The sequence below is a fragment of the Cyanistes caeruleus genome, chromosome 17, assembly GCF_971803275.1.
Source record: "Cyanistes caeruleus chromosome 17, bCyaCae1.hap1.1, whole genome shotgun sequence".
In the NCBI taxonomy this organism is placed as follows: domain Eukaryota; kingdom Metazoa; phylum Chordata; class Aves; order Passeriformes; family Paridae; genus Cyanistes; species Cyanistes caeruleus.
This window is the reverse complement of record NC_141717.1, coordinates 14708949-14734976: the sequence shown is the minus strand read 5'-3', so window position 1 is coordinate 14734976 and position 26028 is coordinate 14708949. Positions and strand designations below refer to the sequence as shown.

Here is a 26028-nt window from a genome sequence, read left to right as displayed (position 1 = left end):
AAGATCCACCAAGGGAATCCAGTCTTGCCAACTCCACGTGTAATTTGAAAGTTTAAACATCTGTAACTACAATGTTTATGCCACATTCAACTCCTTTAAATATCTTTGCTTGCATCATGTCTCTCAGAAGTTGACTAATAGCCCAGCTGGTATTTCCCTTGTCACTTTTGAAGCTACTTCAAATGCTTAGATTCTGATTTATATTTTTGTTCCCTTTATTGCCCAATAATGATAAAGTTTATTGGGTGATAGTTTCCCTTTCCAAGCACTCATGCTTAACTTGCAGCTGTAAACTAAATTGCCACAGGAAGCCTCTAAAATATTACAGGCACTCAGCATGGCTGACTTGAATTTTCACTCAGAGCTGAGATTTGACTTTGTTATATATTAAAATGCAGTCATTTTATCCAAATTTACTCCAAATTCAGAATGAAGCTCCTAAGCATTAGCACAGTAACATAACCCAGGTGATAGATTAAGAGTCAATTTACTTTAAACTAAGTTTTTTTATATATTCTGGTACTTTGTGTCAGGTCACCCTCCTGTTCCAGGAACTCCCACCAAACAAACAGTTCCAAATTCCACTGGAATCAGAATCCACTGACATTAATGAAGCTTTTCAGGACCAGTCATGTTTTCAGCTCTTCCTAACTGAAAACATCTTCAGTAATGTGATGATTAACATCCTCCCACACAAAGTCTTCTCACAAAGTGACTGTCATCTTCCACTAGTCTCAACAGCTCGGAGGCTGAAGTTACTTTAAGAAGAGATTTAAAGAATAAAAATAATAATAAAAAAATAAAAATCAACAAACCACACACAAGATTCCACCTGGAACAAAGCCAAGCTGCCATAGAAAATAAAATAACATAAAATAACATAAAAAACATAAAAAAATTTAAAAAACATAAAACATAAAACCCATAAAAAACATAAAGTAACATAAAGTAACATAAAGTAACATAAAATAATATAGAATAGAATAATAAAATAAAATAGAATAGAATAAAATAAAAATAGAACAGAATAAAATAGAATAAAAATAAAATAGAATAAAATAAAATAGAATAAAATAAAATAGAATAAAATAGGAAAATAAAATAAAATAGAAAAATAAAATAGAAAAATAAAATAAAAATAAAAATTAAAAAATTAAAAAATAAAATAACATAAAATAACATAACATAAAATAACATAACATAAAATAACATAAAATAAAGTAAAATAAAATAAAGTAAAATAAAATTAAATTAAAATAAAATAAAATTAAAATTAAATTTTAATTAAAATTAAATTAAAACTAAAATAAAATTAAAATTAAAATAAAATTAAAATTAAAATAAAATTAAAAAATAAAAATAAAACAAAATAAAACAAAATAAAACAAAATAAAACAAAACAAAACAAAACAAAACAAAACAAAACAAAACAAAATAAAATAAAATAAAATAAAATAAAATAAAATAAAAATAACCAAGTTGCAAATCTGAATTCTCCAAGCATGGATACTTTGGAAAACCTACACGGGCACCGACCTGCTCCGCCACCTCCCGGCTCATGGCCAGCGCCAGCTGCAGCTGCAGCTCCTCTTCCCCACTGGTCTGGGGCCGTGCCTGCTCCAGCTCCGAGGACACTCGAGGGGATGTGGCTGTTGGGAGACAAAACCCAGCAGGTTCAGCACAGCAAACAGCAAAAACAGAGCTCAGGGTCGCTTCCTGCACCCCATTTTCACTGTTTGGTCCCAAAGCTCATTCAGGGTGAAGAGATGAAGCTCAAGGGTGAGGGGATAGGTTGGGAGAATTGAGCTCTGTGTGACAGCTCAGCTGTTTTAAGGGGAAAATATTCCTGCAAAACAAAAGGGTTTTTATGGGGCTGTGATATCAAGAAGTGCCCTCAGCTCATGCTGGACATAGCCTGAGTGTATCAGAGCTCCTGACTTTAAAATGTACAGATTTCAGTGCTGAAGGAAACATTTGTGGGTATTTCTTCCATCTCCCAGTGTCAGTAAGGATCTGCTGGGAGTGGGCCAATATCAGGGTAAAACTGGATACCACCCACTTTTCTGTAAAATAATACAGTCTTAATGGGAAGATAAAGAACTATTCTTAACTGCTGAGCAGGCTTGGGGATAAACAAACCAGCTATTCAGACTCCAAATTTACACAAATACAGGACCATTCTCTGTTAAAAAAGAGTTTGGTAAATGGGTTGGGGGTGTTGGTTGGTTTCTGGGGTTGGTTGGGGTTTTTTGGGAGGCATCTCTTCCTCTCCTCTTGAAGGAACACTCAACCTTGACAGCTAAAATATGCAATTTCTCAATACACAAACCATCTTATAGTGATGTTATCACTCCAGGAGCATGTGAAATTCCCATCCTACACCACTAGCAGGTTTAGCACTATACAATAATTATACAATTTTGTGCTCACTCTCTCTCAGACAATTCTTTAACATCCAAATCATTCACACAGAGATTTTATCTCGCTTTGGCAAGGAAGTTTGTATTTAGTGGCTGGAATGATGATTAGTTTGGCAAAATGTATCTTGACATTTAATACATTTAATTGAATGTTTCAAACTAGCCTGTCAAGCTCAAAGAAATCAAGTTTCTTTCTACCAGGTCAGCTGGGCACGTGAAAACGAGATTGGCAAACTCAGTTTGAAAATCACTTTTTCATCACTGCTTTAATCCTCCAAACACATTTCCCAGTCTTGTTTCTCTCTCCTTAAGTTTCAGGCCAAAATGACATCACAAAACAAGTGGAACTTTCTCACCCAGCAGGCCAGAAGGAAGGAATGACCTTTCCTCCTTCCCACCACACCCCAAGGTGCCATCCCACCCCATCTGCTTCCAAAGGCACAAATTATTTTATCACCCACAACCATTCTTCCACCTTGTGCTAATCCTGAAGCTCTCAATCCAACCTTATTTCAATTAAGATGCTACTCAGAGCTCAATTCTATTACTTTTTCGAAATTTCTCATATAAAATAATTAAATTTAGCCTGGTTGATGAGTACTTACTGCTCCAACAGTCACTGCCAGGCTCTCCAATATATTATATTAAAAATATGATGATTAAAGAATGTGATCATTCCCAGCCACTCACCTAAGACAGGTAATAAATTAGCACTAATTCTAATCATTCTAATTCAAAATGGATGATTTTAAACCAGGATGGAGGTGGAGACACTTCCCTCTGGAGCCCAGAGAATGTTTTCTGTTTATCTTTGCCAGAAGACTGAGCAGTTTATAGTTGTTCACTACCTTAAGCTTGCAAATACCACAGAAAGAAAAACTATTTCAGATAAAGAAGCAAGAATTCATGGTATAAACTGGCCATGGATAGATTTGAGATACAGATGGAGAAGAGCAGCTCTGCAGCAGGGATTAGAGAAGGAAAGAGTCCTAACTGGTTTAAATCAGAGCCTGGGACAAATGGGACACCAGCAGAGTCACCTGAGAACAGATGGCACCTGGACTGGGAGCAGGGAGGAACTTTCTGCTCTGCTGGGCTTAGAACCCTGAAGGAAATGGGATTTCCTGCATCCCAGCTTTTCCATCTCTGCTCACATCACTGCATTCCACAACAACCAAGAACCTGATGGCAGAATGACATTCAAAATGAAATGATGCAAAACGGGTTAAATCCCATTGCTCTTCCTCCTATTTCCACACACTGCTGAATGCACTGCCCAGTGCATTCCTGCATGGAAAAGCTGGAAAAAGCAGGGATTGCATCTCACTCTGAGTCTTTCCCTGGCTCTCCACTCCCAGCTGAGCATGGGAAGGGCTGGCTTGGCTCTGGCAGGGAGTTCCATGAGCTCACAGCAGATCCAGGATCCCCACGTGGATAATGCAGGCTCACACACACATATATACATTATTGCTTCTCACTTTTAGTCTTCCCAGCAATTCATTCTAATTGCTTTCATTAACTCTAAAAGGTTAGCTCCTTTTTACTTAAAATAAAAGGGGGAAATGTCCATTTGAAGTTTTTCCTTGGCCCTCAATAAAAAAACAAAGGATGGGGATGTTGCTGTTTTCCACGTAAGCCTCTGCAGTGTTACAAAACCATCCACATTAAAGAGCTGCCAGCACATATTTTTGTTGTTGTTGTTAAAGGATTAAGAGAAATTCAGAACACTCTTTTTGGGAGTAACCTGAGATTCCCATCCATATGGGCCTCATCCTGCTCTAAGGTCAGAATTCCCAGGATCCAGCAGAAAGGTTATGGTGCCACACAAAGCATCCCTTATCCCCCAGCACAATTTATTCAGATGTTTATGTAAGATGGGACTCAATAGATCGATTTTGACCTGGTAATTCCTGCCTTGCTCGTAATTTAGAGATCCCAGTCCCTCCACGCTGCCCAGGAGCAAATTTGTGGGGATCTGTTCCCACGGGGAGCACGGGGCTGGCTGCTGAAGGAAATCATCTGGAGGCTGAGTTAATCACTAAAGCAGGATTCTGCTGCACCATCTGTGCCTGGCCAGGCTCGGACAGCTCCCAGACACATCTATTGATAATTTCCTGTATTTTGGCTCTATTAAAAGGCCTCTCTGTAGCTGGTTATAGATCCTGGCTGAGTTAAAGTGGAATACAGGACACAGAGAGCAGAGCCTGCATTAATAATAAAAATCAGACTGTGTTTTCATTCAGAATGCTGGGCTTGGGTTTCGGGGCTGTTTTTGTTATTTCTGGGTTTTTTCTTAAGTGTTTTTTCTTTCTAATTTGCAGGTGGAATTCTGAAGAACAGGATTCAGGTCTCAGTCACATTTGCTCAGAAAGAAAAACTGCTCCCTCACTCACTCAGTGAACCCACTAAGGTGGGCAAAACCAAAAGGGACTTGAAAAATTGAAGTAGGATCGAGGTAAGGACTCAGAAACCAACAGCAATTCACTTGGGAAGCAGGCAGAGATCCCATCTGTCAGCCTTCCAGTGAGAGAGCACTCAAATAAAGATGGGATAATTTAAAAAAAGCCAAATGATGGAAAGGCAAATGCAAACTGCTTAATCTAGAAGAATTGTGTAATCCACCTTTCCCTTGGGAATGAAAGAATCTTTCAGGTACAAGAAGCGAGCTGATAACACTGATGAATATGACAAGGTGGAGCTGCTCAGCCTTCCTGCAGGATTCTGACAGCGCTGAGCAGACTGAGAGCTTCTGAAATTCATTTAACACTCAACCAATTCCTTCAGGTTTGTTTTGTTGGGAGCATTTTCCTCTCAGGTGATCCCTACACCAGTGTGAATGGACACAGTTGGATAATTCAGTGTCACTACAAAGTCTGGATACACCTCCCACCTTCTCTCTCAGCACCAGGAAAATAAATGTACGATGAGAGGATTTAATCAAGCTGTCAAATGACATCTGACAGGAGTCTGCCACATTCCTTCAACACCTCACACTACGGGAATTCTCCACACTGCTCAGCCAGATTCACTGCTGGGTGATATTCCCTACATTCCCTGACTAAGATGGAAGGGTGGGGATGTGTTCCAACCTGCAGAGATGCTGAACAGATTATTAAAGAAACAATTATTAAATAAAAGCCAAACCCTTTAAGGACAGGAGTGTTCTGAATGGAACAGGGTGCCCAGAGAAGCTGGGGCTGCCACATCCCTGGAATGTTCAAGGCTGGAGCAAGCTGGGATAGTGGAAAGTGTCCCATAGCAGGGAGCTGGGACAAGATGAGCCTCAAGGTCCCTTCCAACCCAAACCATTCTGGATTTCATAAATTCCCTATTGTGTCAAACACCACACAGCAATTTCTCTGAATTATTTTCAAGCAAAAGGAGAGACAGAACCAAAGCAGATGAGTGAACACAAACTTGCTGAGGCTTCACCAAACTGGTTTTAAGTAACGAGTCAACGTGAATAATCACTGGAAATATTAAACTGATTAATTCAGCAAATTGCTCCCAGAATTCTTCCAGGTTTAGGTTAAAAACTTGGCATTTCCCAAGATCTGTAAAAGTCCTTCCCAGTGCATCTTTCAGCATCTCCTCTTCAGCAGGTTCCTATCCCAGCCCAGCTTCCCAAACCCTCCTGGAGCACAGGGAGAAAGGGAAGGATGTGGGCACAACCCAAAATAACACCAGGACATCCCAGCTTGGGCACAACAGGATTGGATCTCTTCAAAAGCGTGGCCTCAGTAAACTTGGTTTTAAAACACCACCAGCATTTGCCAGGCTGGGAGCAGCATCCCAGCTCAGGCTTAAGAGGTCTAAATTAAGAACATCCTACTTTTCCCCATGCAGCCATAAATCCAGAATCCTATTTAAGTGGTCACTGGCAGCTGGAGATGAAACAAGGCCAGGAACAAGAGGCTGAAGTTTTTGAAACTGGGTGACAAATGTCAGGAAAAAAACCCAATTATTTAGACCCAAAGGCAGATTAGGAGTGAAGGACTATTGCTCCAGAAGATTTTAAATATCTACTTTATATCCCTCCCTCTCCTCAGCTGGTTTAGTTTCAGCACCACTCAAGAATATTTCCTTAAGGTGAAATAAAACCTGATATCAGATTTGATGTAACTCTACAGAATTGGCATATCTTCCAAAATAAATATAAAATTATGCATTTTGTCATGGAAAATTTAATAGCTCCTAATCTGAGCATTAATTGTTTATAGAGAGAAGATAAAACTAATTTTTCCCAGTATGTCAGAAATTGCTGACAAGATGGAGGTCGGGAGGAGCTTTTTTTTTGCTTTTGAGTGTCTCTCTTGGCTTCCATTTTCAGGTTATGAGACTGGATAGGAAAAAAAAACCCCACAAATACTTGTACAATTCACATGCTATAATGTGCTCCCTGGAATTATCCAAGCACAGAGATCTTCAGGGCCAACAAAGCCATTAAGGTAAAGCTTTGGTGGAAAGGATTTTATTAAAAACAATCAAGTTGCACCATTTCATTCTGCACAGTTTCTAAAGGATTTTTAGAGATGAAATGAAAATATTTACAAGGAAATAGGAAAAAATTTCCTTATTTGCTGCAGCAGTGAGGGATGATTTGACATCAGTCAAGAGATCCTTTTCCATCTTGAATTCTCTCACACTACACAGGGTATCAATATTGCTTTTATTTTGTCACAAAGGATGAATCTGGGACACAAAAAACAGCAATTTTTTAAGAAAACCCCTTGTAGAGCAAAAATCCAATTGTTCCCAAGCAAACCTACCCAGGCTGGGAAGCTGGAGGAGTTTGAACAGAGTTCAGTCAGTGCTGGCTGTGCACTGCAACTGATTCAACATTCTCAACAAACTGACCCAAAAAGGCTTCACTGATTTAACCAAAATTGCACTTTCAGTCCCTGAAAGGAGAGGGCAGAGATCCCAATCCAGTATCCCAGTATCCACTGGAAACTACTGGTGAGCCGTCCTGCAGGGACTACCAAACTCTTTCAGCTCTTTCTTCTGCAAGAAGGCACTAAAAATGAGATTTTATAACCCAAAATAAATTCCTCAAGGCAGGGGAATGAATTCTGCAAGCCTCACCCGTGGTGTGTAGAAGGACCAAGAGTAAAATGTGCTGATAGCAAACAACTGAGGGACAAAACATTTCCTGTGGTGGTGCTGCCAAAAAGGCTCTGCCACTCTCCCAAACTTTATTTCTATTTGCCTGGTAAGCAGGTGTGCTAAACATTCAGCAAAGAGGGTGGCTGGACGTTTTGAAGAGGACAAATCTCATGCTGTAGATGGTAAATCTAAATGTCTCTGATCTCTTCTTCAAAGGCTTAGAGGAATGAAAGAGAATTCTGCCAGAATATACAGAGCAGCAACAGCATCTTCGGGATGTTCTAAGGGGAGGATTTCCCAGGAGTGAAGCAGAAATTCATTCCTTTTACAGATTCTTTTCTGAATCCAGATTTTTCAGCACAAAAGAAGGGTGTAATTAAAAAAAAAAAAAAAGAACACATGATAGATACAATCTCTTTCACTTTAAATAATGAAAAGCATCTTTTCCATCAAATTTAGCAGGCACAGGAATAACCCTACATTGATGTAACAGATTAAATGTCTGGATTTTAATGAAACTCCTTCCTCGTTTCCTGGGATAAAGCTCTTCCCAGTTTCCCAATATCAGAAGGACTTTGCACAGCTGTTCTGGAAGGTGCTGCTTTGCTTTGCTCCACTCAATTAAACCAGACAAGAAACACATTAAAAACCGTCAAAATATACAAAGAGACAGCCACCTGGATTTTTTTTGCTGATCCACAGTGAAAAAAAGTCCAGGAGAGTTGGAACAGAGGAAGAACCGAGGTGGGGGAGGAGAAAAAATCCTGAGATTTCTAAAGCTTCTTAGGGGGTGAGGAAATAAAAAAAGCTTAAGGAATCTTTACCTCCAAAGCAATCCTGCCACAGGACACAGACAGGGGAGTGGGAGCAGTAAATCCACACTTGGAATACTGAGGGAACAGCCAAAGTCGCTGCTTCTCCCATCAAAATTCCTAAAGCATCCGAGGAACAATTGAGGAAAACGCCCTGCATTGCTCAGCCCTGCTGGGAGGAATAGTTTGGAGCCTCTGGTAGCATTTAAGATTCCAAACAATAGTTCCAGGCATTAATTAAAGTTGGGACTGGTGGAGCAATAACCCTGTGAAACCCAAGGTGTGCTCAGCATACCTCAGTCACTCATTTCAGCCCACCAGCCCAAGTTATAATCAATATTTCAAGCTGCCTCTAAATTAAGAATTGTTGTGGTAGTCAACAACAATCTATAAATTTGAAAAGGAAAAATGTTGTTATTACTGAGGTAACAATATAGGAGTTTTTCTTTAAAAATTCACAGTGCTCAAGCATGATTATTATAGAAAAACTATATAAATATAGAAAAATTACTGTTACAGAAAAATTATGATGTTTGTTATCCTACTGCTAATTAAAAGCCAATATCAAAAATTCTCATAGCTGGAAACCTTCATTCACATTTTTTGTACCCTCTATCCTAAAAATATTTCCTTTTGGAAATCATTTTTTTCTGCTTGTCTCCAGAGCTTGAAACAGAGATTTTCTCCATCCTGGTTTGATTTTCCTGCTATCTCCTCTTTCAAATGTCAGCAGGGCTGACCCCACTCATGGATTTATGATTTCAGAAGCACTTTGGGACCCAGGACATGACAAACTTCAGATTCCTAAAGCTGGTGCTCAGTGCTTTCTGCAGCCTGGCTCAGTCACAGCCCTCCACACACCCTAAACATTCATTTAAAGAAAAGATTTTCCTTCAGAATTAGACCACAACCACTGACATTCCAGCCAAAGCAGCTTTCATCAGATCATTGCTTACATTAAGGAGGATTTAGTGCCAAATCAGGCCCCTTCCTGACATGACAGGGAATCCCACCAAGCAGTGGTGGAAAGAATTTGTTCTTCCCACATCACTCTATTCATTTTTTAAGAATGAACTATAGTATTTAGTACAGACACTCACACACCAAATACTGAGAATATAAATACTTAAATACAGATTCAAAGCTCTCCTCCCCCAAGAACTGCTCAGTAAGCAATAAAGGAAATTAAACAGCAGCATTGTTGCCAAAGTACAATAGGAGCAGCATAAAGCAGCAAAATGATTCAGGAAATATTCTCTATTTCTTATTTATTCTTAATCAAAAAACAGGCTGGATGGGATTTGGAGCAATCTGGGATAGTGGAAGGTGTCCCTGAGCATGGCAGGGGGGTGGAATGAGATCAGCTTTAAATTCCCTCCCAACCCAAACCATCCCATGATCAAAACACATCTTCAAGAGCTCATTTTAAAACCAGAAACAAACAGAAAATCCCCTTCACACCCTCCCCATCACACCAAACACTGGGAGTTCCCAAGAGCAGCCTGGCAGCGCTACCTTTGGAACTGACAGTAAACAAAGGCTTCTGAAATCAATTTCCATCACTACACCCATCCTCTCCAAAGCAAATATTTACCCAGGCCATCAAGAGCAGGGAGCAGATCCACAGAGCTCCCAGACCCCCTTGCAGGCAGCATTTCCACCCTCCCCAAGGCACCAGTGGCTCCCACCTCCAACAGCAACTCCCCAGAGCGAAGGAGCGGCACTTTGGGATGTGTCTGCCTGTACTCACAGCCGTGGTAGGATGCTGGGGATCCTCCAGACTTTCCATACTCCTGCTCTGAGTAGCTGGTGGACAGGTTGGGCTGGCTGGAGCCTCGGCCAAAGGTGATCTGGTTGCTGCCCACCCCAGTGGCCACCTGAGCCATGCGTTCTTTGGTCTTCAGGGCTTGGGCCCTCTCTGTCTTGAGGCGCTCGTCGTCCTTCAGAAGGGACACCAGCTGCTTGGATTTCTCCCTCACGTTGATGCCCTGGTCTTTCCCATCTCGATCGATGTACTGAAAATCTTTCAATGTCTGGATAGCAAAAATATTCTCTTTACACTGCTGGGCCACCCTCTCAGACCCAGTTTTAATCAGGTAATCTAAGAGAGTGAGGGCCTTGTAGACGTGTCGCCAGTTCTTGCCGTGGTCGTTCAGTCGTTTCCAGATCATGCTCATAATTTCAGAAAAGGCCACAACATTGTAGGTCAGATCTGCTATTTCAGTCATCAACGAACTGGAAGGACCCCAGGGGTCATTTGAGGTCGCTTCCCGAACTTTTATTTCGGCCTCTGAGTAATTGTTCACAATGTTCTTCATCTGCCGTCTGATAGACGAAGTCGTCATTTTTATTTCCCTTTTCACCAAGCCAGATTCCAGAACACAAACAGCAAAGGGCTAAATCTGCTCTTCCAGGAACGTTTCTGAACTGCGAAGGCTCCGTAGCAGTGGCGTATTTGTGACACGTTCCACTACAATCATTTCCTCTCCTCAAGAGAATGACACGAGAAAATGAAAATCATGACCTGGGTGAGGAAAAAAAAACAAAGCAGGTTAGTGGGGTCTGATTGCTCTGCACACTTGGGAGGAATTTTCCTAGGTGCATTTTTTTCCTCCTTGAATTTCTTCTGATTTTGAAAACAATTTGTTCTTCTCATGTGTCACATGAAACATTTAAGATTAAAAAACCTGAAGTGGTGAGCAAAACAAAACCAAGAAGACAATCACATTGATACAAAGGCAAAATTTTAAAAGCAAACTGGAAACGAAGTCCAACCTGGAGCCTTAGTTTACACAAAGCAAAACCTACCCAGAACTTTTCATTACAGGAATTACAGAGCTCAGATGAAACCACATGAGGAATTCCACGTTCAGCAGCTCTCTAGCAGCAGGAATTTGCATCCAGAGAGAACAAGCAAACTTCCTAAAAATCAACCAAGCCATTTTGGAAACCCTGGGTAAGTTTAAAGCCCTCTCAGCCTCGGGGCAGAGATCCTGTGGCCCAACACACTCCAACTCAAGGTGACCTTTCATGATAAGCAGATTAAAAGGAATTTTTTTTTCCCCCCAAATGCATTTACTTTGTTCATTTGACAACACTCGGCACATCCACGCTTTCTGCTCTGTCTTTCACCCAAGCACAGAAGAATTTTTAATTCTATGAGAATGGAATTGTAAAGCCAAAATGATTGGCAAGAAAAGGCAAGGACAAGCTGTGGAGCTGGAAAGCTGTGTCAGTTCTTCAGTTAAGGTCACTGTTTCAAGTAAACAGAGGCCTATTAAGCTTTGGAATAAATTACTTGAGCAAACTGGCAGATTGGTCATTCCATTAACACAGAGCAGCCCTGAGAGCCACAAACACTGAGCAGGGACTCTGGAACTGAGCTGGCCACGTTCACAGAGATGCCCATTCCAGATGTGCTTTAATAATCTTCCTCCAAACTCCCCAGAACCAGCCCCATCCCTTACAGAGACACTGCAGACAAGGAAAGCACAGATTTCAAGCCTGACATTGTTCTCATTCTTCAAATTACTGCAGTGCCATTTGGAATGGAAGCAGAATTCAGTGTCAGCACAGGTCTGTAATAGCTTTTTTTAGCATAAAGACAAATTCCCTTCCTTGGAAACCTTTCTGGGCAGGTTTAACTACCACAGAACACACCTAATGAGTTATTTCATTTGATCTTCTTCCACTAAAGTTGATTTTTGGCAGAGTAAAAACCTCTTACGATGTGATGGAAGATTAATTTTGAATGAGACCAACACTAAACTTCAGACAAACTGGTGTTGTCCCCAATATTTAGAACCAGCTGTAGGAGAGGAGCTGGCTAACAGCAACAGGAATAAAAAGGGGCATCTCCTGGAATATTTAAGTTCTGTGTGGATCAAACACAGAATTTGAAAATGTTGTTCCTACACAAACATTCCATGACTGGTCCTGCCCTCTAGAATTTCACCTGCCCCTGTGATCCCTCTCTAAGAGGGACTTTTATCTTGACTGGTAAAAGGTGAGGAAACAATAAAAATTAAACAGAAAAAGGACAGTGTGCATCTTATTTAACCTAAACCATTTCTTTTTGCCAGGAATGGATTAAGGTAAAGATGAAACCAGTTATCCAGGGGATCTGGAAGGTCACACTGAACTGGGAGGCAGCACAGGATCCAAGTGCCAGGGGGATCATGGACACAATCCTGATGATTATCCAGATCCCAGAGCAGAAGAATCCAAACCCCCCCCCCCCCCATAAAAACTGAGCTTTTTCAACCAGAAAAGCAGTGAAAAACATGAAAAATCAAACCCAGGAGAACTACAAAACCTTCTAAACCAGCTGGATAAAAAGTTCACCAAGCCATACATCCTCAGGCACAAATCCTTGTGCAAAGAGGATGAGAAAGAATATTTCTATTTCCTTGTATTATCAGCAACTGGGACACCCTGGATGCCAGCAGGGCCACACTGGGCTTCTCCCAACCCCTCTGGAAGCCACCTGAGCTCCCTGTGTCCCCTGTGCTGTGTTTACCCCCAGCATGTAAAACCACGGTGACCACGCTCAGCTGACAGCTCCTTCATGTTTCTAAGAAAGAAAACATCACCTTGGGCTTCTTTATGTCCCTCATGGTTTTATAGGAGCCCTCTGAACTGAGGTTTCTGAAATTCAGGCTATTTAGAAGCTTCTCTGTATCTCCATCATCCCTGCGATGTTTCCATGCACGGATTAAACTCCCATTTCTTGGGATACACACAGTTCCCAGCACTCTGCATTTCAGATTTGGCAGCAACAAAAGTTTGTATCACAACACAGTCATTTACTGCTTAGCACTCCCCATTTATCAAAGGCTTCCTAAAATTCTACGTGCCTCTTGGGAGTTGTACTTCTACTGAACATTTCTTCTCCCTGTGCATTTCACCTGCCACTTTATCCCTCAGCAGGTCTCAATCTTTCACCATTCTTTTCAGTTCAAGATTAATTTTAAATTTGACTAATTTGCTTCAATTTGGCTACTGTATTATTTTGGGCCAATCTGCAAAAGGGCCCTGATCTGTGGCAGGACATTTGGCTGGGAACCCTGTGAGAAACAACATTTACTCCTAACCCCATTTCCTGACTTTTAACCCACTGCAAATCTATGAAAAACATTCCTGCCTTATGAAAGATTTATTTCTTTCAAGGCCAGGGATGAGAGGTCTTCCCAAAATCTTTTTTCAAGTACACTACAGGAGCAAGTGCCTCACCTGTATCTCCCCAGTCAAAAACAAGTTTTATTACTTTACAACTTCACAAGCTTTTGGAAAAATCATTTTAATAATCCCTGAAGAATTAACCATCCTCACAACACAATTTTGCTTCCCTTTTGCACCAAATCCAGCCATTTTTACACAACAGCACAGGAAAAATACTCAAAGTCTCATAAGCTTTGGTGCACAGCAGACTGCAAGACAAGAACAACCCAACTCTGGCCCACTTTTGGAGCTGATTAAATGCAACACAAAGCTGTCAAGCTCTGAAAAAACAGAGCAAAGAGCCTTCATTCCCTCCCAGTTACATCCCAGGCACTTGGTTTTGGAGAAGAAACCAAAGGGAGAACTCCAAACAGGAAGCTTTTCCAAGTCTGGAGTAGCACTTTGGAAAAACAACCCCAAGGGAAACACAGGGGAGAACACACTGGATTAAAAGAAACCAGCAATTTATACACTTCCAGGAAATTAAATATTTCACTTGTTGCTCTGTAACAGACTCCAAACCCATCAATCCATCAACGCTGAGTGATTCTTCACTTTTGTATCTTCCTGAAAACCAAGGCCTTTAATGAGAGAAACATTAAGGTTTGTTTTTTCCTTTTCTTGATGGACATGTTTTCATCTTACTCTACTCATAACCATAAAAACCAACTCATTCTAAACCTCATAATGAACACCCAAAGGATGACAGGATGGAAAGCTGATGGAGCTGGTGTTCCCCTCACCAGTGCAGCTGTACCAATATTCAAGCTCCTGTCCTGGCAGTGGGACTGACCCTCACCCAATAACCCTGTTTTTAACACTATTTCAAACACTGCTCCCTCAATGGAAGCCTTTTCCTGGATTATCCCAAGCCTTGCAGCACTTCAAGAACCTCTTGTATCATTAAACAGATCAAAAAGACAAACACCCCAAGTGCATAAAAGTGAGGAACCGTTTCTAACACATGATCAAACTCTTACACAGAAACTTTAGATTTTTTTTTTTCCCCAGAGACCTCAGTGAATTAACTTCTCACAACAAACCACAAGGAAGCACAATGCACTTGCAACTTCAGCAAAAATGTGAGTTTGCATTTTTAACAGCAGAGTTGCAAAAAAAGCAAAAAGTGAGACCAGTTGATTAAAGCTGTTTCTGGTTAGCAGGAAAAAGGCTCGAGCAGATTTCTGTCAAAGTTCAACAGTTTAGTCTTGAGGAGCCTTCCTCAATTTCACTCTTGGTCCCTACAAGCCATTTTCTCTGATTTTGAAGTACCCTGACATCTCCAAATGGCAAAGCAAACAGATGTGCAGATGAGCAGGTGAAGCTTCCCTGTGTTCCCAGGGGGAACCTGGAGGGAAACACACCGTGCCCTTTTCCCTATCCCAACACTTTCATTACCCAAATAATGAATTCTCCTGGTGCTTTCCTCCACAAAATGTGCAGACAGAAGGAATTCTTGCCTGAACTCCTCATCTCTCTCACAAGATATTAAGCTCAGTGAATGAAATCTGCATGAGGAAACATCTTTAACTTGCTGAGACTAACACAGAACCAAGGCCAAGCCACAAAGTCCTTCATAAACTCAGTTCAAAGAAAACAGCCCCACAAATCCACCTATAGACAGGCTTTCAGCAGAATCCATTCACACCTCTGGAATGTAGAACTCCAACCAGGATTTGTCTGCACTGATAAAATGCCCTTCATATCAGCCTGAAGGTAAATATCTGCATAGCCCAGCTAAGCATACACAGGAAATATAGGAAAAGCCTTTAATATCAAGTGTGAAAATTAACATTAAGCATCAGGAGTTCACCGGATATTTGCATAAAATTTTAATTAACAGTATTACAGACAACATATATCCTTAGATTAGACATTTACAGTACGTCACATGCACGGAAAGTGAGGTTTGGAAAACAGCTATTAATTCAGTCAGTCTCTGATTTGAATCTGCAGACATCAATCTACATAAAAATATCCTTGCAGCCTCCCCTCTCAGGTGGGAATACACACACCCCCAGAGATCTGCTCTCCTTGCTAGCAGGCTGCAATGACAGAGGCAGGAGGGACCTTTATTCCAGGATAAAACAGGGAATTCTTGCCAATCTGCAAAGGATCAGGCTCAGAGAAGGTGCTGATTGATGAAGAAGCTCCCCCAGACAGACACCAACACCCACCTGCACACACAACCCCAATCCCAACAAGAAGTCAGCTCCTATTTATGGCAAAGAAAAAGGATTCCCATTGCCTGACACTAAATTCATATCCTGGTTTTCCTGGGAAAGCTCAATATGTGTCTAAATCCAAGCCCACTGTGTTTTAGGAAGTCTCACTTTCCACAAACAGCTCAGAAATCAGAAAAAAAACCCGAGCACAAACCTTTATATAAAAATCAGGAATACAATGCAGAAAAAAACCCACATTTTTCTTACATTAAATCCACACTGCCAGACAGATTTTCAAACCTCAATATTTCTCTGATTTTTTTTTTCTTTTTCTCTCTTCATTAATTATTCTCAGAGAACAACTGACCAGAGGGTACCATTACCCTGCCTATGATACAATATTCAACTGCAATCCAAACGTTGTTCCCAAAACCAAACAGGAAAAGGGGCAACTGTGCATCGTGGCCACTTGGAGGAGAGGACTGAGTGGAGACAAGACACTTGGCACTACACAGAAAATCCAACAAGCAGAACACTTATTAGCTCTCTTTTGCTATTCTACAGCAGAGAAAACAGCAATTCATGGGAATAAAACAGCAAAATGAAGAGCCTGAAAATCCCATCAATGCTCTTCCTCAACCTTCAAAATTATTTAGGAAATGAGTTACAAATACAGATTGGCAAAGGGTTTGGAGAACAGGGTTAACTCCAGAGGAAAGGTTTCATTTCCATTTTTCCCAGCTTAAATGCTTGTCTTCTTCAGTGTAATTTCTGAGGGGAGGAAATGGTTCAAAATTCAAAGTTTTGGAAGCTTTCCACTCCCTTTTACAAATGAGAGAACAAGGTCAGCTTTCACAGAGAGCAGGTGGCCAAATTATTTCTTTATTTAAAGAGTTAATGGTGAAAGATAATTCTCCTTCAAATTTATGCATATTCATGAGTGCCAAGGTTTGATTCTGCACTGGTTTTACAGTCCTGTCTCAGCCTCACTGAGGGAAAAGCAGCTCCGGCTTGAGCAGACTTTTAGGCATAAAAGAGATTTACGGACACAAATCTGGTTCTGTTTTCTCCACAGCACCTTTTCTTACTCCTTGTCTCCTTAAATTCCCAGGATTTGAGCTCCACAGGGAGCTCATTTCTCAGAGTGTATGGGAAGGGGGGTGAGGAGCAAATCTCTAACACAGCAGCACCACCTGGCCACGTCCCTTTGGGACCTGCCAAGCCACAGGTGCTGGGGTTTTGTCACCCCCAACCCCATCAGCCTTTGTGGGGTTTTGTCAACCCCATTTCCACTGGCCTCTGCAGCTGGAATTCTTGACAGGGTGGCTGTAAATGTGCTCTGAAGGGCTGGGAGAAGGGATGGCTCTGCCAGACCTGCAGATCGCCACTCACGCCCCAAATCCGACCTGCACTGGGATCTAATTTTAGGATTACGAGCTTTGACAACAGCTCTTTAAAAATAACACTATGGCCAGGTCAAGTGTCACCCACAGTGCCACCTGCACTCTGGGCACATCCCAGTTTGTTCTTCATGCAGCAGGTGTGCAGTGAATATCAGAATATTGCAGAATTACAGACCAGTGTGAGGTCAGGCCATTACGCACTGAACCAGAAATGTCAAATGCAAATTAATCCAACAGGGCAGTGAAAATACCTCCCCAAACTCCCCAAAGGGATTTGTTCCCTGGGGATTACCTGCTTCAACGAAAGCATTTCATCTGTTTTCTTACAAAATGAGTAGAAAAAAGATCACCCAATGTGTGCCTTGACTGAAAGGTAACAATCTGAAATAAATTCAACTTACCAAGTACACTTGCATTGCATTTTCAACTGAATTAAGGGCAGTAGGAGACACTTCTCTCCTTTCATATTTTCCTTTTGGAAGGGAAGAGGATATCCAATATTCTTGCCAGAGGATGTGCCTTAGAATCCATTACTAATTAGAGAAGTCCAGCCTTGTCACTTAGGCTGTTATGGGGTGACAGGCACCTGCTCAGGCCCTCACAGAGCAGCCTGAACACAGAAAGAACTGCAAAAAATACAAGACCACAAAATGCCAGCTCTCTTCTTTAAGCCCCAGTGTTTTCCTACAGATCTGCAATTTTTCCAATTCATATTCACCTAAGATGTGTGCTCATGCATCAGACTCCATCCATATTTTGGGAATGTATTTTTGGGAAGATACCTGCTACTTAAAATTACCCGATGATTTCATTAACTAAATTGATTTTGTACTTTTATTAATATGAAGCAGACGTCACCAAGTGCAGTTTCTCCCATCCTCCTACACACACCAGACATGAAACCACATTAATACACTCAGTAGGCCAGAGGCAAATGCTCACCATGACAAAGATTAGGGGGGGGAAAAAAGAGTTTAACTCTCCACATTACTACTGGTAGGAGCTGAAGGATTAATACTTTTATTTTATGACATGGATTTCTAAAGAAGAGGATTGTTCAAGAAGAACAAGATGCCAAGAAATACCTGTCCATACATCCAAAGACTATTTTTTCCAGTTTAATTAAGTGTGCTGCCTGCAAGCACCAACTACAAGCCTGCAAAGAAAACAAGAGATTGATTTAATATCCTACTCACATTCATCAATGTCCATTCATGGCATAAAATTTCAAGTGGCTTCCCTCACAGCCACCAGATTTTGCACAATCATCTTGAAAAGTCAACAAGACGTCTTTATTCAACTATCAGAGCTGGTAGCTACATCAGATTGCTTTAAACCTCAGAAATTCAGGTACATGAGCTGTCTGCTCATGAGATTGGACTTGAGAAAATCCTTCCCTGAGAAGGTGGAAAAGCCCTGGCACAGATTCCCAGGGAAGCTGTGGCTGCCCCTGGACCCCTGGAAGTGTTCCAGGCCAGCTTGGATGGGGCTTGGAGCAGCCAGGGAATATGGAAGGTGTCCCAAACATTCCCAAACAACCCAAACATTCTGGGCCTGCACCAATAAATTGTTGTACGACTGCAAAGTAGAAAACACATCCCCAAATCCTCCCTGCCCATCCCTGGAGGAACACTTGGCCAAAGCCCAGGGCTCCAGAGGAGGATTTGCTGCCCAAAAGTGGGGCTCAGAGAAGAACTAAGGATGGGATTCTCCCAGCTCCTGCCTGCTCCCCTCTGCCTCCCAGCAGATCCGCAGGAGGAACGCTCCGGTGCCCGATCCCACACACCCGGGGAGGCAGTGGCACAGGGAGGGCTGGGGCTGCTCACTCACCCAACCAATTAATGCCAAGGTCACTCTAATTATTTGAAAGAACACCCCAAATGAGGGGAGCAGCAGTCATTTCAACAGCAGTCTCCAGTTACAGCTCACTGGGCAAAGCTGCACCTGGGAAGCTCAAACTGGAGGTGAAGCCGATGGTTTTGATTTGGGACTTGGTTCAGCAGGAACTGTGCAAGGACTGCCAACAGGGGTGCTGGGAAATCTCCTTTTCCTGCCTAGTGACACAGCAATTCCATGCTGAAGACATCCATAGAGGAGGAAATGTGGTCCTTCACTCTCCAAATTTACCAAATTTCATTAAATCTTAGCCCTGCCCTTTTCCCACCCTGATTTTAGCTCTGTCCTGCAACACCAAATGTTCAGTTTTCCCTCTGACTCCTCCATATCTCCTATCTTTTCATCCTATACACAGCACAGTTTCCAAAATCCTTCCCAAACCACCTCTTCTCCCCCTTCCTATCAGACCTGTCTAACGTGTCCAGCACCACCACCTTGGCAGGAGCAATTCCAGGAGAGGTTCCAGCTGTGCCACCAGCAACCTGGATCTACCCTGGATTCTGGTTCCCAGGAAACAGAACTCAAGAACATTGAATAATATAAAAATAATTCCCTTTGGTCAACTTCTGTGGTGCCCCAGTTCCTGATTCTGAGCTGTATTTTTAAATTCAGCTTTGATGGAAGTCAATCACTCAAAGATTTCTTTTTTTCTTTAAATATCAGCACATTTGACATAAGGATTTTGCCTCATTTTGCTGCTTCAAACTTTCCAATTCCTTCATTCAAGAACAAAAAAGAGTCATCCTTGTTCAACAACAAAAATATTTGTTATTATTTTATTATTATTTTGATGATTTTTGTGGAATTAGGGAAAAAAAAATCTGGTTTGAAAATGCCAGTGAATCCCACATTCTCTTATGCAGACATACAGAAATTTCCAGCTGTCAGCATAACAATTCCTCAAGTTTTCTGAATCCATCCTCCAGCAGTAAAATTCTACCTACTCTTTTATCTATTCTGGATATTTAGACGGAAAATTATTTGAGTGGGAGGCAGCTTGTTCGTTTCAAAGAGGATGACAAAGACTTGTTACTCAAAAGCATCTGTGCCTGTTCCTTCATTAAAGGTCATTTTCTTCCAGTCAGATCTTGCAGAGAACATCTTCTACCCCCTTAGCTTTGATACCCTGCAAGCAGCAACTGGATCATGTCCTTGGAATTCCAGATATCTCCTAAGGAATCCACATGGAAAAGGCAATACCCACCTCTGTTTCCAAAGCAGCTGATTGTGGTTTGGGATATAAAATGCAATAAATCCCCTGTGCAGCACTGCTCCTCCCTGTCCCTCCCAGAGCTGTCTGGTGATTATTGTTTTGACCATTGTTTTCATCCAAGTCATTAAAAACATTCTCTCGTTAGATTTAGAAGCAGAACACAAAAGTGGTTTAAAAACTCACCCGGCTCCATTTTCCCTTTTTATATTTTTTTTTTTCCAAGAGCTTTCCACCTAGTCCAAATGCAAGAAGAAATTCCAGCCCATTAACATCCATCAGAGAGCAGTAATGAATTCATCAATACTGCCCCAACCCGTGGGCACGGCATCGTGCTGAATCATTTGGTAACTACATCTGCAGCAGGAAGGGCTCACACATCCCTCCCCACACTGCCAGCAGACACCTCCCTGATGAAGGAAAAATGAATGTATTGAGATCTCCCTCAGCTCTGTTATCCCTCTGGATGGGGTTGGATGAGGAATCTCCACACCAGGATTCCCACAGCCATCAAATCCCGCCTGGAGCTGCTCCCCCTGGACATGTCCTTCCTTTGCCAAGCCACCTGCAGGATTGCAAGGAGCTTTCAGTGCTCTTTCTTCCTATAAATGACACAAGGATTTGGTTTTTCCCTGCTTTTTAATGTACAATGGAAATACGTTACGCCTTAAATTGAGTATTTAATTTGCAAAGAAAAAAACCAAGAAAATCCCCTCCACACCAGGTTACTGCAATCACACCGAACTGTAATTTTATTTTTGTGCCTATTTACAGAGCTGTGGAAGGAAAAACATCTTCCTTCAGCAAGAAGTTTTCCTAACAGTGACAGTTCTATGCATAAGAAAAGCTAAAAGCTACCGAAAGCTAAAAGCTACCAAAATCAGCCAGTCTTAAAAGAAAACAATTATCAAGTAACATGCAAGTTTAGCTGCCAAAAGAAAAAAAAAAGCCCATACCTGTGGCTGGAGTACAAGAGTATTAAGTTACAGTTCTCACAACAAAGGAAAAGGAATCTATTCTTGAAAAAAAAAAAAAAAAATCAGCCTTAATGATATAAACAAAATTATCCTTAAATGTAGATTGGAAAGCACTGTGCCAGCTTTGCCTTGCCCAGGGATGGCACGGCTGGGGGGCTCTGCAGTTTTCCATCTCTCTAAGTCCCCTCCTTGTGTTTACACTCTCAGCTCTAATGGAATCTCTAATTAACCCCATGAATAAATAGGGGTTTGTTAAGGTAGCCCTTAGAAAGCAAGGCGAGCTAACTCAGGTCTCAGCACCTCTGCTGCCTTAACACAGATGATGTCTCAGAACATACACTCACACATGTGTCTACATATCCTCAACTCCCACGGCTTAATTCAATTAATACTATTAAATCTTTAATGCTTGCCTTCAAAGGCTTTTTTTAAATTTTTAATAGCTCTCATAGGTGAGCACGAATGTTTTAAGTCTTTCTGCTATATTTTAAATAAACTCCTCTTTTCTTGCCACTTTGATGTTTGCCTTTCTGACAAACCTCTGCTCTGTGAAGCTGCTGTGACTTTGTTTTGTGTGCAAGGATGACATTACAAGCTCCAAAAGATATGTTAATCACCGAGCTGGAATCTGGGATTTTTTTAATTCCTCTCACCTGCCCTCTGGGCTGGGAGTTGGCACCAGAACAGCTTTCATCAAAACAATGAAACCCAGAAGGAGAGAAGAGGCAACTGGAGGGAGGGGGCTCTGATTTGCATCTGTTTAGCATGGAAGTGGCAGGCGGGGCTTAATTCTCTTTTACTCTGCTTTCCCATGAAAGGAGAGAATGGCAAAGTCACCGTATTTTATTTAAATAGTTAAAATAGGAGATTTGACAAAAGACTGGTCAAGCTGGATGGAAGAATAAGCTTTGTGGTATTTAAAGGCACATCCATTTCACACATTTGATGGGCATTGAATGTGGTTTTAATTCTCCCCTTCTCTCATTCCAACCACCTTGAGATCCTTCCCCACTTTGCCCCATTTCTAAATTTTGAATTTGTGAGACAAGAGACAAAGCTTTGACAGCATATTTCAAGCTTCTCTGTAAAGCATAAACTACAACAAGAAATTAAAAAGAAAAAAAAACAAAACAAAACAGCACAGACTTTCCTCCTCCTTTAAAGTTTATTTTTCTTCTGAGTAAGAAAACCCTTCTTAAAATAAAACTAAAAATCAGCATTTCCAGGGACAGGAAAAGGCACTATAGTATTATATACACTATCCAAGCTGACACAAAAAAGAAGAGGTTAAAAGCCTGGCTGGAAGCCAAGGCATCCAGACACAATTTTGCACAGAGAATAGAGAACAAAAGTGTTCCTGCATTCAGGATGTTGGAGCGTGTTTCCTGCACTCACACCTGAGAGCAAACAGCACTAAAAACCCATTTCAAACCAGGGATCCCAGTCAGGCCCAGATCAACAGGTCCCTCACCCCTCCTGAGTGAAAGATGTTCTTGATCCAGACCATCTCCTGCACAACACACCCCTCCCTCAGAAAGCAAATTAAAAACAGAATAACAAAGACAAGCTACAAAACTCTCCTGCTGTTCTTCACTCCTCAACATTTCAGCAGAGTTCTCATCGCACAGAGCACTCCCCAAAATTCCAAATCTCCGGCCATACAACACGTCCTGACTTTTAAAGCTGATGTAAATACTCCTGGAGGCATCCTACGGTCGTATTATGATGAAATTAAATATACACAGACACTATTGGTTGGCAGACAGACACCAAAATGGCAATTGCAGCACTGAGTGTGTTTAAAGCAGCAGGCCAGGCAAAAGGAGATTATTCACTAGGTAGTCAAACGTAAAAAAGAGCCAGACATTTCAGTCTGTCTCAGTGTCTCACAAAGGGGGCAGCGATTTGTAAATTTTAAACACAACACTTAAGCAGTTTTGCAGACTAAAAATCCTTTGATGATTTACCTCAGTGGTTCTCTGCAGTACACCAGTATAAAAGTGATTTTGCTGTACTTGAGCTTTTATACTTCTCTACAAGAATTCTGAAAGCCAAGTCAAACCAATCATAAACATTCCTGTATTTTACTTCCTTATTAAAGCTTCCCAAGAGAACCAGTAAACATATAAACATAAATATCTTTCAGAGGAGTCACCCAAGTACCAATAAAATCTTCAGAAAGCAGCTGCTTTGCTGCAAAAGTATGTAAAACCATGGGCTGCATAATCATAGCCTCGTGCAAGGACAGTCATGCTGTTCCTCTGAGCAGCAGATAGAAATGTCTGCTTTAAAAATATACATAAATTGAAAAGATTCTCAAAAATTACAGTATTAAATATTGATTTCTGATCTGCATTTGCATACTCCTAAGAAAAGTAGTCTGTGTCACCTTATGTCATTTATCTAAAAACATTCCAGCAGAGGCATTATCTTGACTTTCTGAGAAACTCTTCTAAATTGGTAGACAAAGTTTAACTTCATGAACTCTGCTCAACAACAGCAGCAAAATATAGTAACACTTCTCATAGGTAATATGCATTCTGTCCTTAAAAAAGAAAAAATCACTGCAAGCAGCAGAACACTGCAAGGAGCAATCAAAGCCCTGCAATAAGGCAGGATGGGCTCAGAAGGCAAATATTTCTTTAGATAACACAACAGAGAGGAGCTTATGCTTTCCAGTGGTCATTAGAGAAAGAGGTTTTCATCAAATAATTAAATACCTGGGCTGGGGCATTTTAAAGATGCACCAGATCTTCCCTGGATCTGAATTTTGAGGGTAATGCCTGATCAGGAATTTCTAACCAGACATTACCGGTCACAAATCCAGCAATGGCACAAAATGGGAGGCTGTTTCTCTGATTAATTAAAGTGAATGATTTAAAATATTAAAGTTCTGGTTTTCAAGTAACAATTGAAGTGCTTTCCTTTACATGCACCATGTGGCAGAGCACACTGTGCTTGACCATCCACCAGAGAACAGGCATGGTAAAACAGCTCTGCAGATAAGGATTAATTAATGATCTTCAATTCTGGCTGATTTCATAGGTTAGAGCAAACATCTCTGCCTTACTGCTGTTGTCACAAGCCTCATCCCTGTCCAAACAGAGCTGAAAGTCAGTAGAAAAGCAGCTTCAGCAGCAATTGGGTCAACAGATTTGGCTGAAGAAATCCTCATCACTAAAAAGAAAGAAATAAATAAAAAACAGAATGACAAAAGTGAGGTGATGCTTGGGGTGTGCTCACCCCGTCAGCAGCACACACGAGGAACCTCCTGGGAACAGAATCCCTACCTAGAGGGAAACATGTCTGAAGGATTCTTTTGTGCTGCCATCTCAGGGGAGGAAGTTACCTTTAAAAATACTTTGTTTGCTCTGTCCCTGAGGAATATCAGAACTGTCTGTATCAGTTGCTTCAGTGGGGTTTGGCCCACAAAGGTTTTGCTGGTGAACTGCACAGCCCTTCCACCAGTGAGCAATTTACTCATGACATTACTCCCTTTGGACTCAGAAGAACTGTGTGAGAAAGAAGGAGCTTTGCCAACCTAAAGGTTGCACAATCAGGTGGGAAAAAAGAAGTACAAGCAAACCAGGGAGGGGGACAAATTGCAACTGACAAAAACTACAATCAAGAAATAGCTGGTGACAGATTGTTATTTAAGTACAAGGAAGTGATTTAAACAGGAGCAGTTGTAATAAGATTATACGATTCTCTATTAAGATTCTTAAAATGTCTTTGTTCTAGCAAAGCTCTGAAAAGACCATTGCCCTTGCAAAGGTTCAGAAACTACTAAATTGATGTTAAGTCCAGAAATTAATATGATTTGGGAGAATAAAGATAAAATGTAAAAGAACATCCCAGACATCATTAGTGCTGGGATTTTTCCCTAGCAGGGGGATCACGGGTGCTGTGGCATTTCTTGGTGGCAAAACTCAAACCCAACAAACAGAAGTAGGGAGCTTGCTCTGTCTGGGTTTCTGCTTCTAAATAATGAAAACTCCCAGGTTGATTTTAGAAGCCATCACATTATGTAAGTGACATCTCCAGAAGGGCAGGGAAGTCTCTATGAGGTTATACTGGAGAAATTAAACCAGTGTCTGGCTGCTGAATTTTAGCCATGACCCCCAGACTCCACCATCTATTTTAATTAATCAGTTCTAAAACTATAGCCCCCAAAACTGGCCATAACTCCTGCAACACTGAGAAGCAAACAAGGCAAGGGAGTCTTCAGATTTCTGCCTGCTAGGGTGAACATAAAACATCTCTAACTAAGGTGTCTGGCATGGTTTTAAACTAATAAGCAGCCTAGAAATTTCAAAATAAAACCAATTTATTACTTAATTTGTACAAATATTGTTCACTGAGTGCTGAATTCTGAGAAACAAAAAAGCCTCCAAGAGCCAGGTGTGCCCCAAGCCTGCAGAAGCAGCACAGAGGCCTCTCCTGCCTGGGTCACCCTCCAAACTCTCCTGGACCTCATGACCATTCAGGATTTATTATTATATGGTGACATGAAAGGCTCAGGCACTGCAGACAACATGGCCAAACTAAAACAGCTCTGGGAGGAGAGGCAGGAGCAGGGTGGAAGGAAAGGCAGGAACAGGGTGGAAGGAAAGGCAGGAACAGGAGCAGAAGCAGGGTGGAAGGAAACTGCAGAGATTTCAAGCACATATTCCAGCTAATTACTTGAGGCAGCTCAGGGAGCTCCGCTCCTGACAGGGGAAGGAAAACTATGCCTTGAAAACAATTTGTATGGATCACAACAACAAAACAAGAGTGCATTTGAGATCCCTTCAAACTTCCCCAGCCACCTCCACCATAA

The 26028-nt window shown here is 41.4% G+C and overlaps 1 protein-coding gene across 21 annotated transcripts in view; it reads right to left on the bottom strand.

Annotated features, from left to right (window-relative positions):
- The window catches only part of EPN2 (epsin 2), a 56377-nt gene that overhangs the window by 9529 nt on the left and 20820 nt on the right, over nt 1-26028 (bottom strand). For 9 of the 21 annotated variants that reach the window (XM_086854943.1, XM_086854951.1, XM_086854938.1 and 6 more), the window contains exons 2-3: nt 10089-10862; nt 1537-1649 (exon numbers count right to left, since the gene is read on the bottom strand). In XM_086854943.1, coding sequence (XP_086711069.1) covers nt 1537-1649; nt 10089-10683 — 708 coding nt within the window. In that variant the 5' untranslated portion in view covers nt 10684-10862. Of the gene's footprint in view, nt 1-1524; nt 1650-10088; nt 10863-21188; nt 21424-21748; nt 21788-24279; nt 24387-26028 lie in introns of those variants that run through there. The other 12 variants (XM_086854934.1, XM_086854933.1, XM_086854930.1 and 9 more) reach the window with 7 other exon arrangements.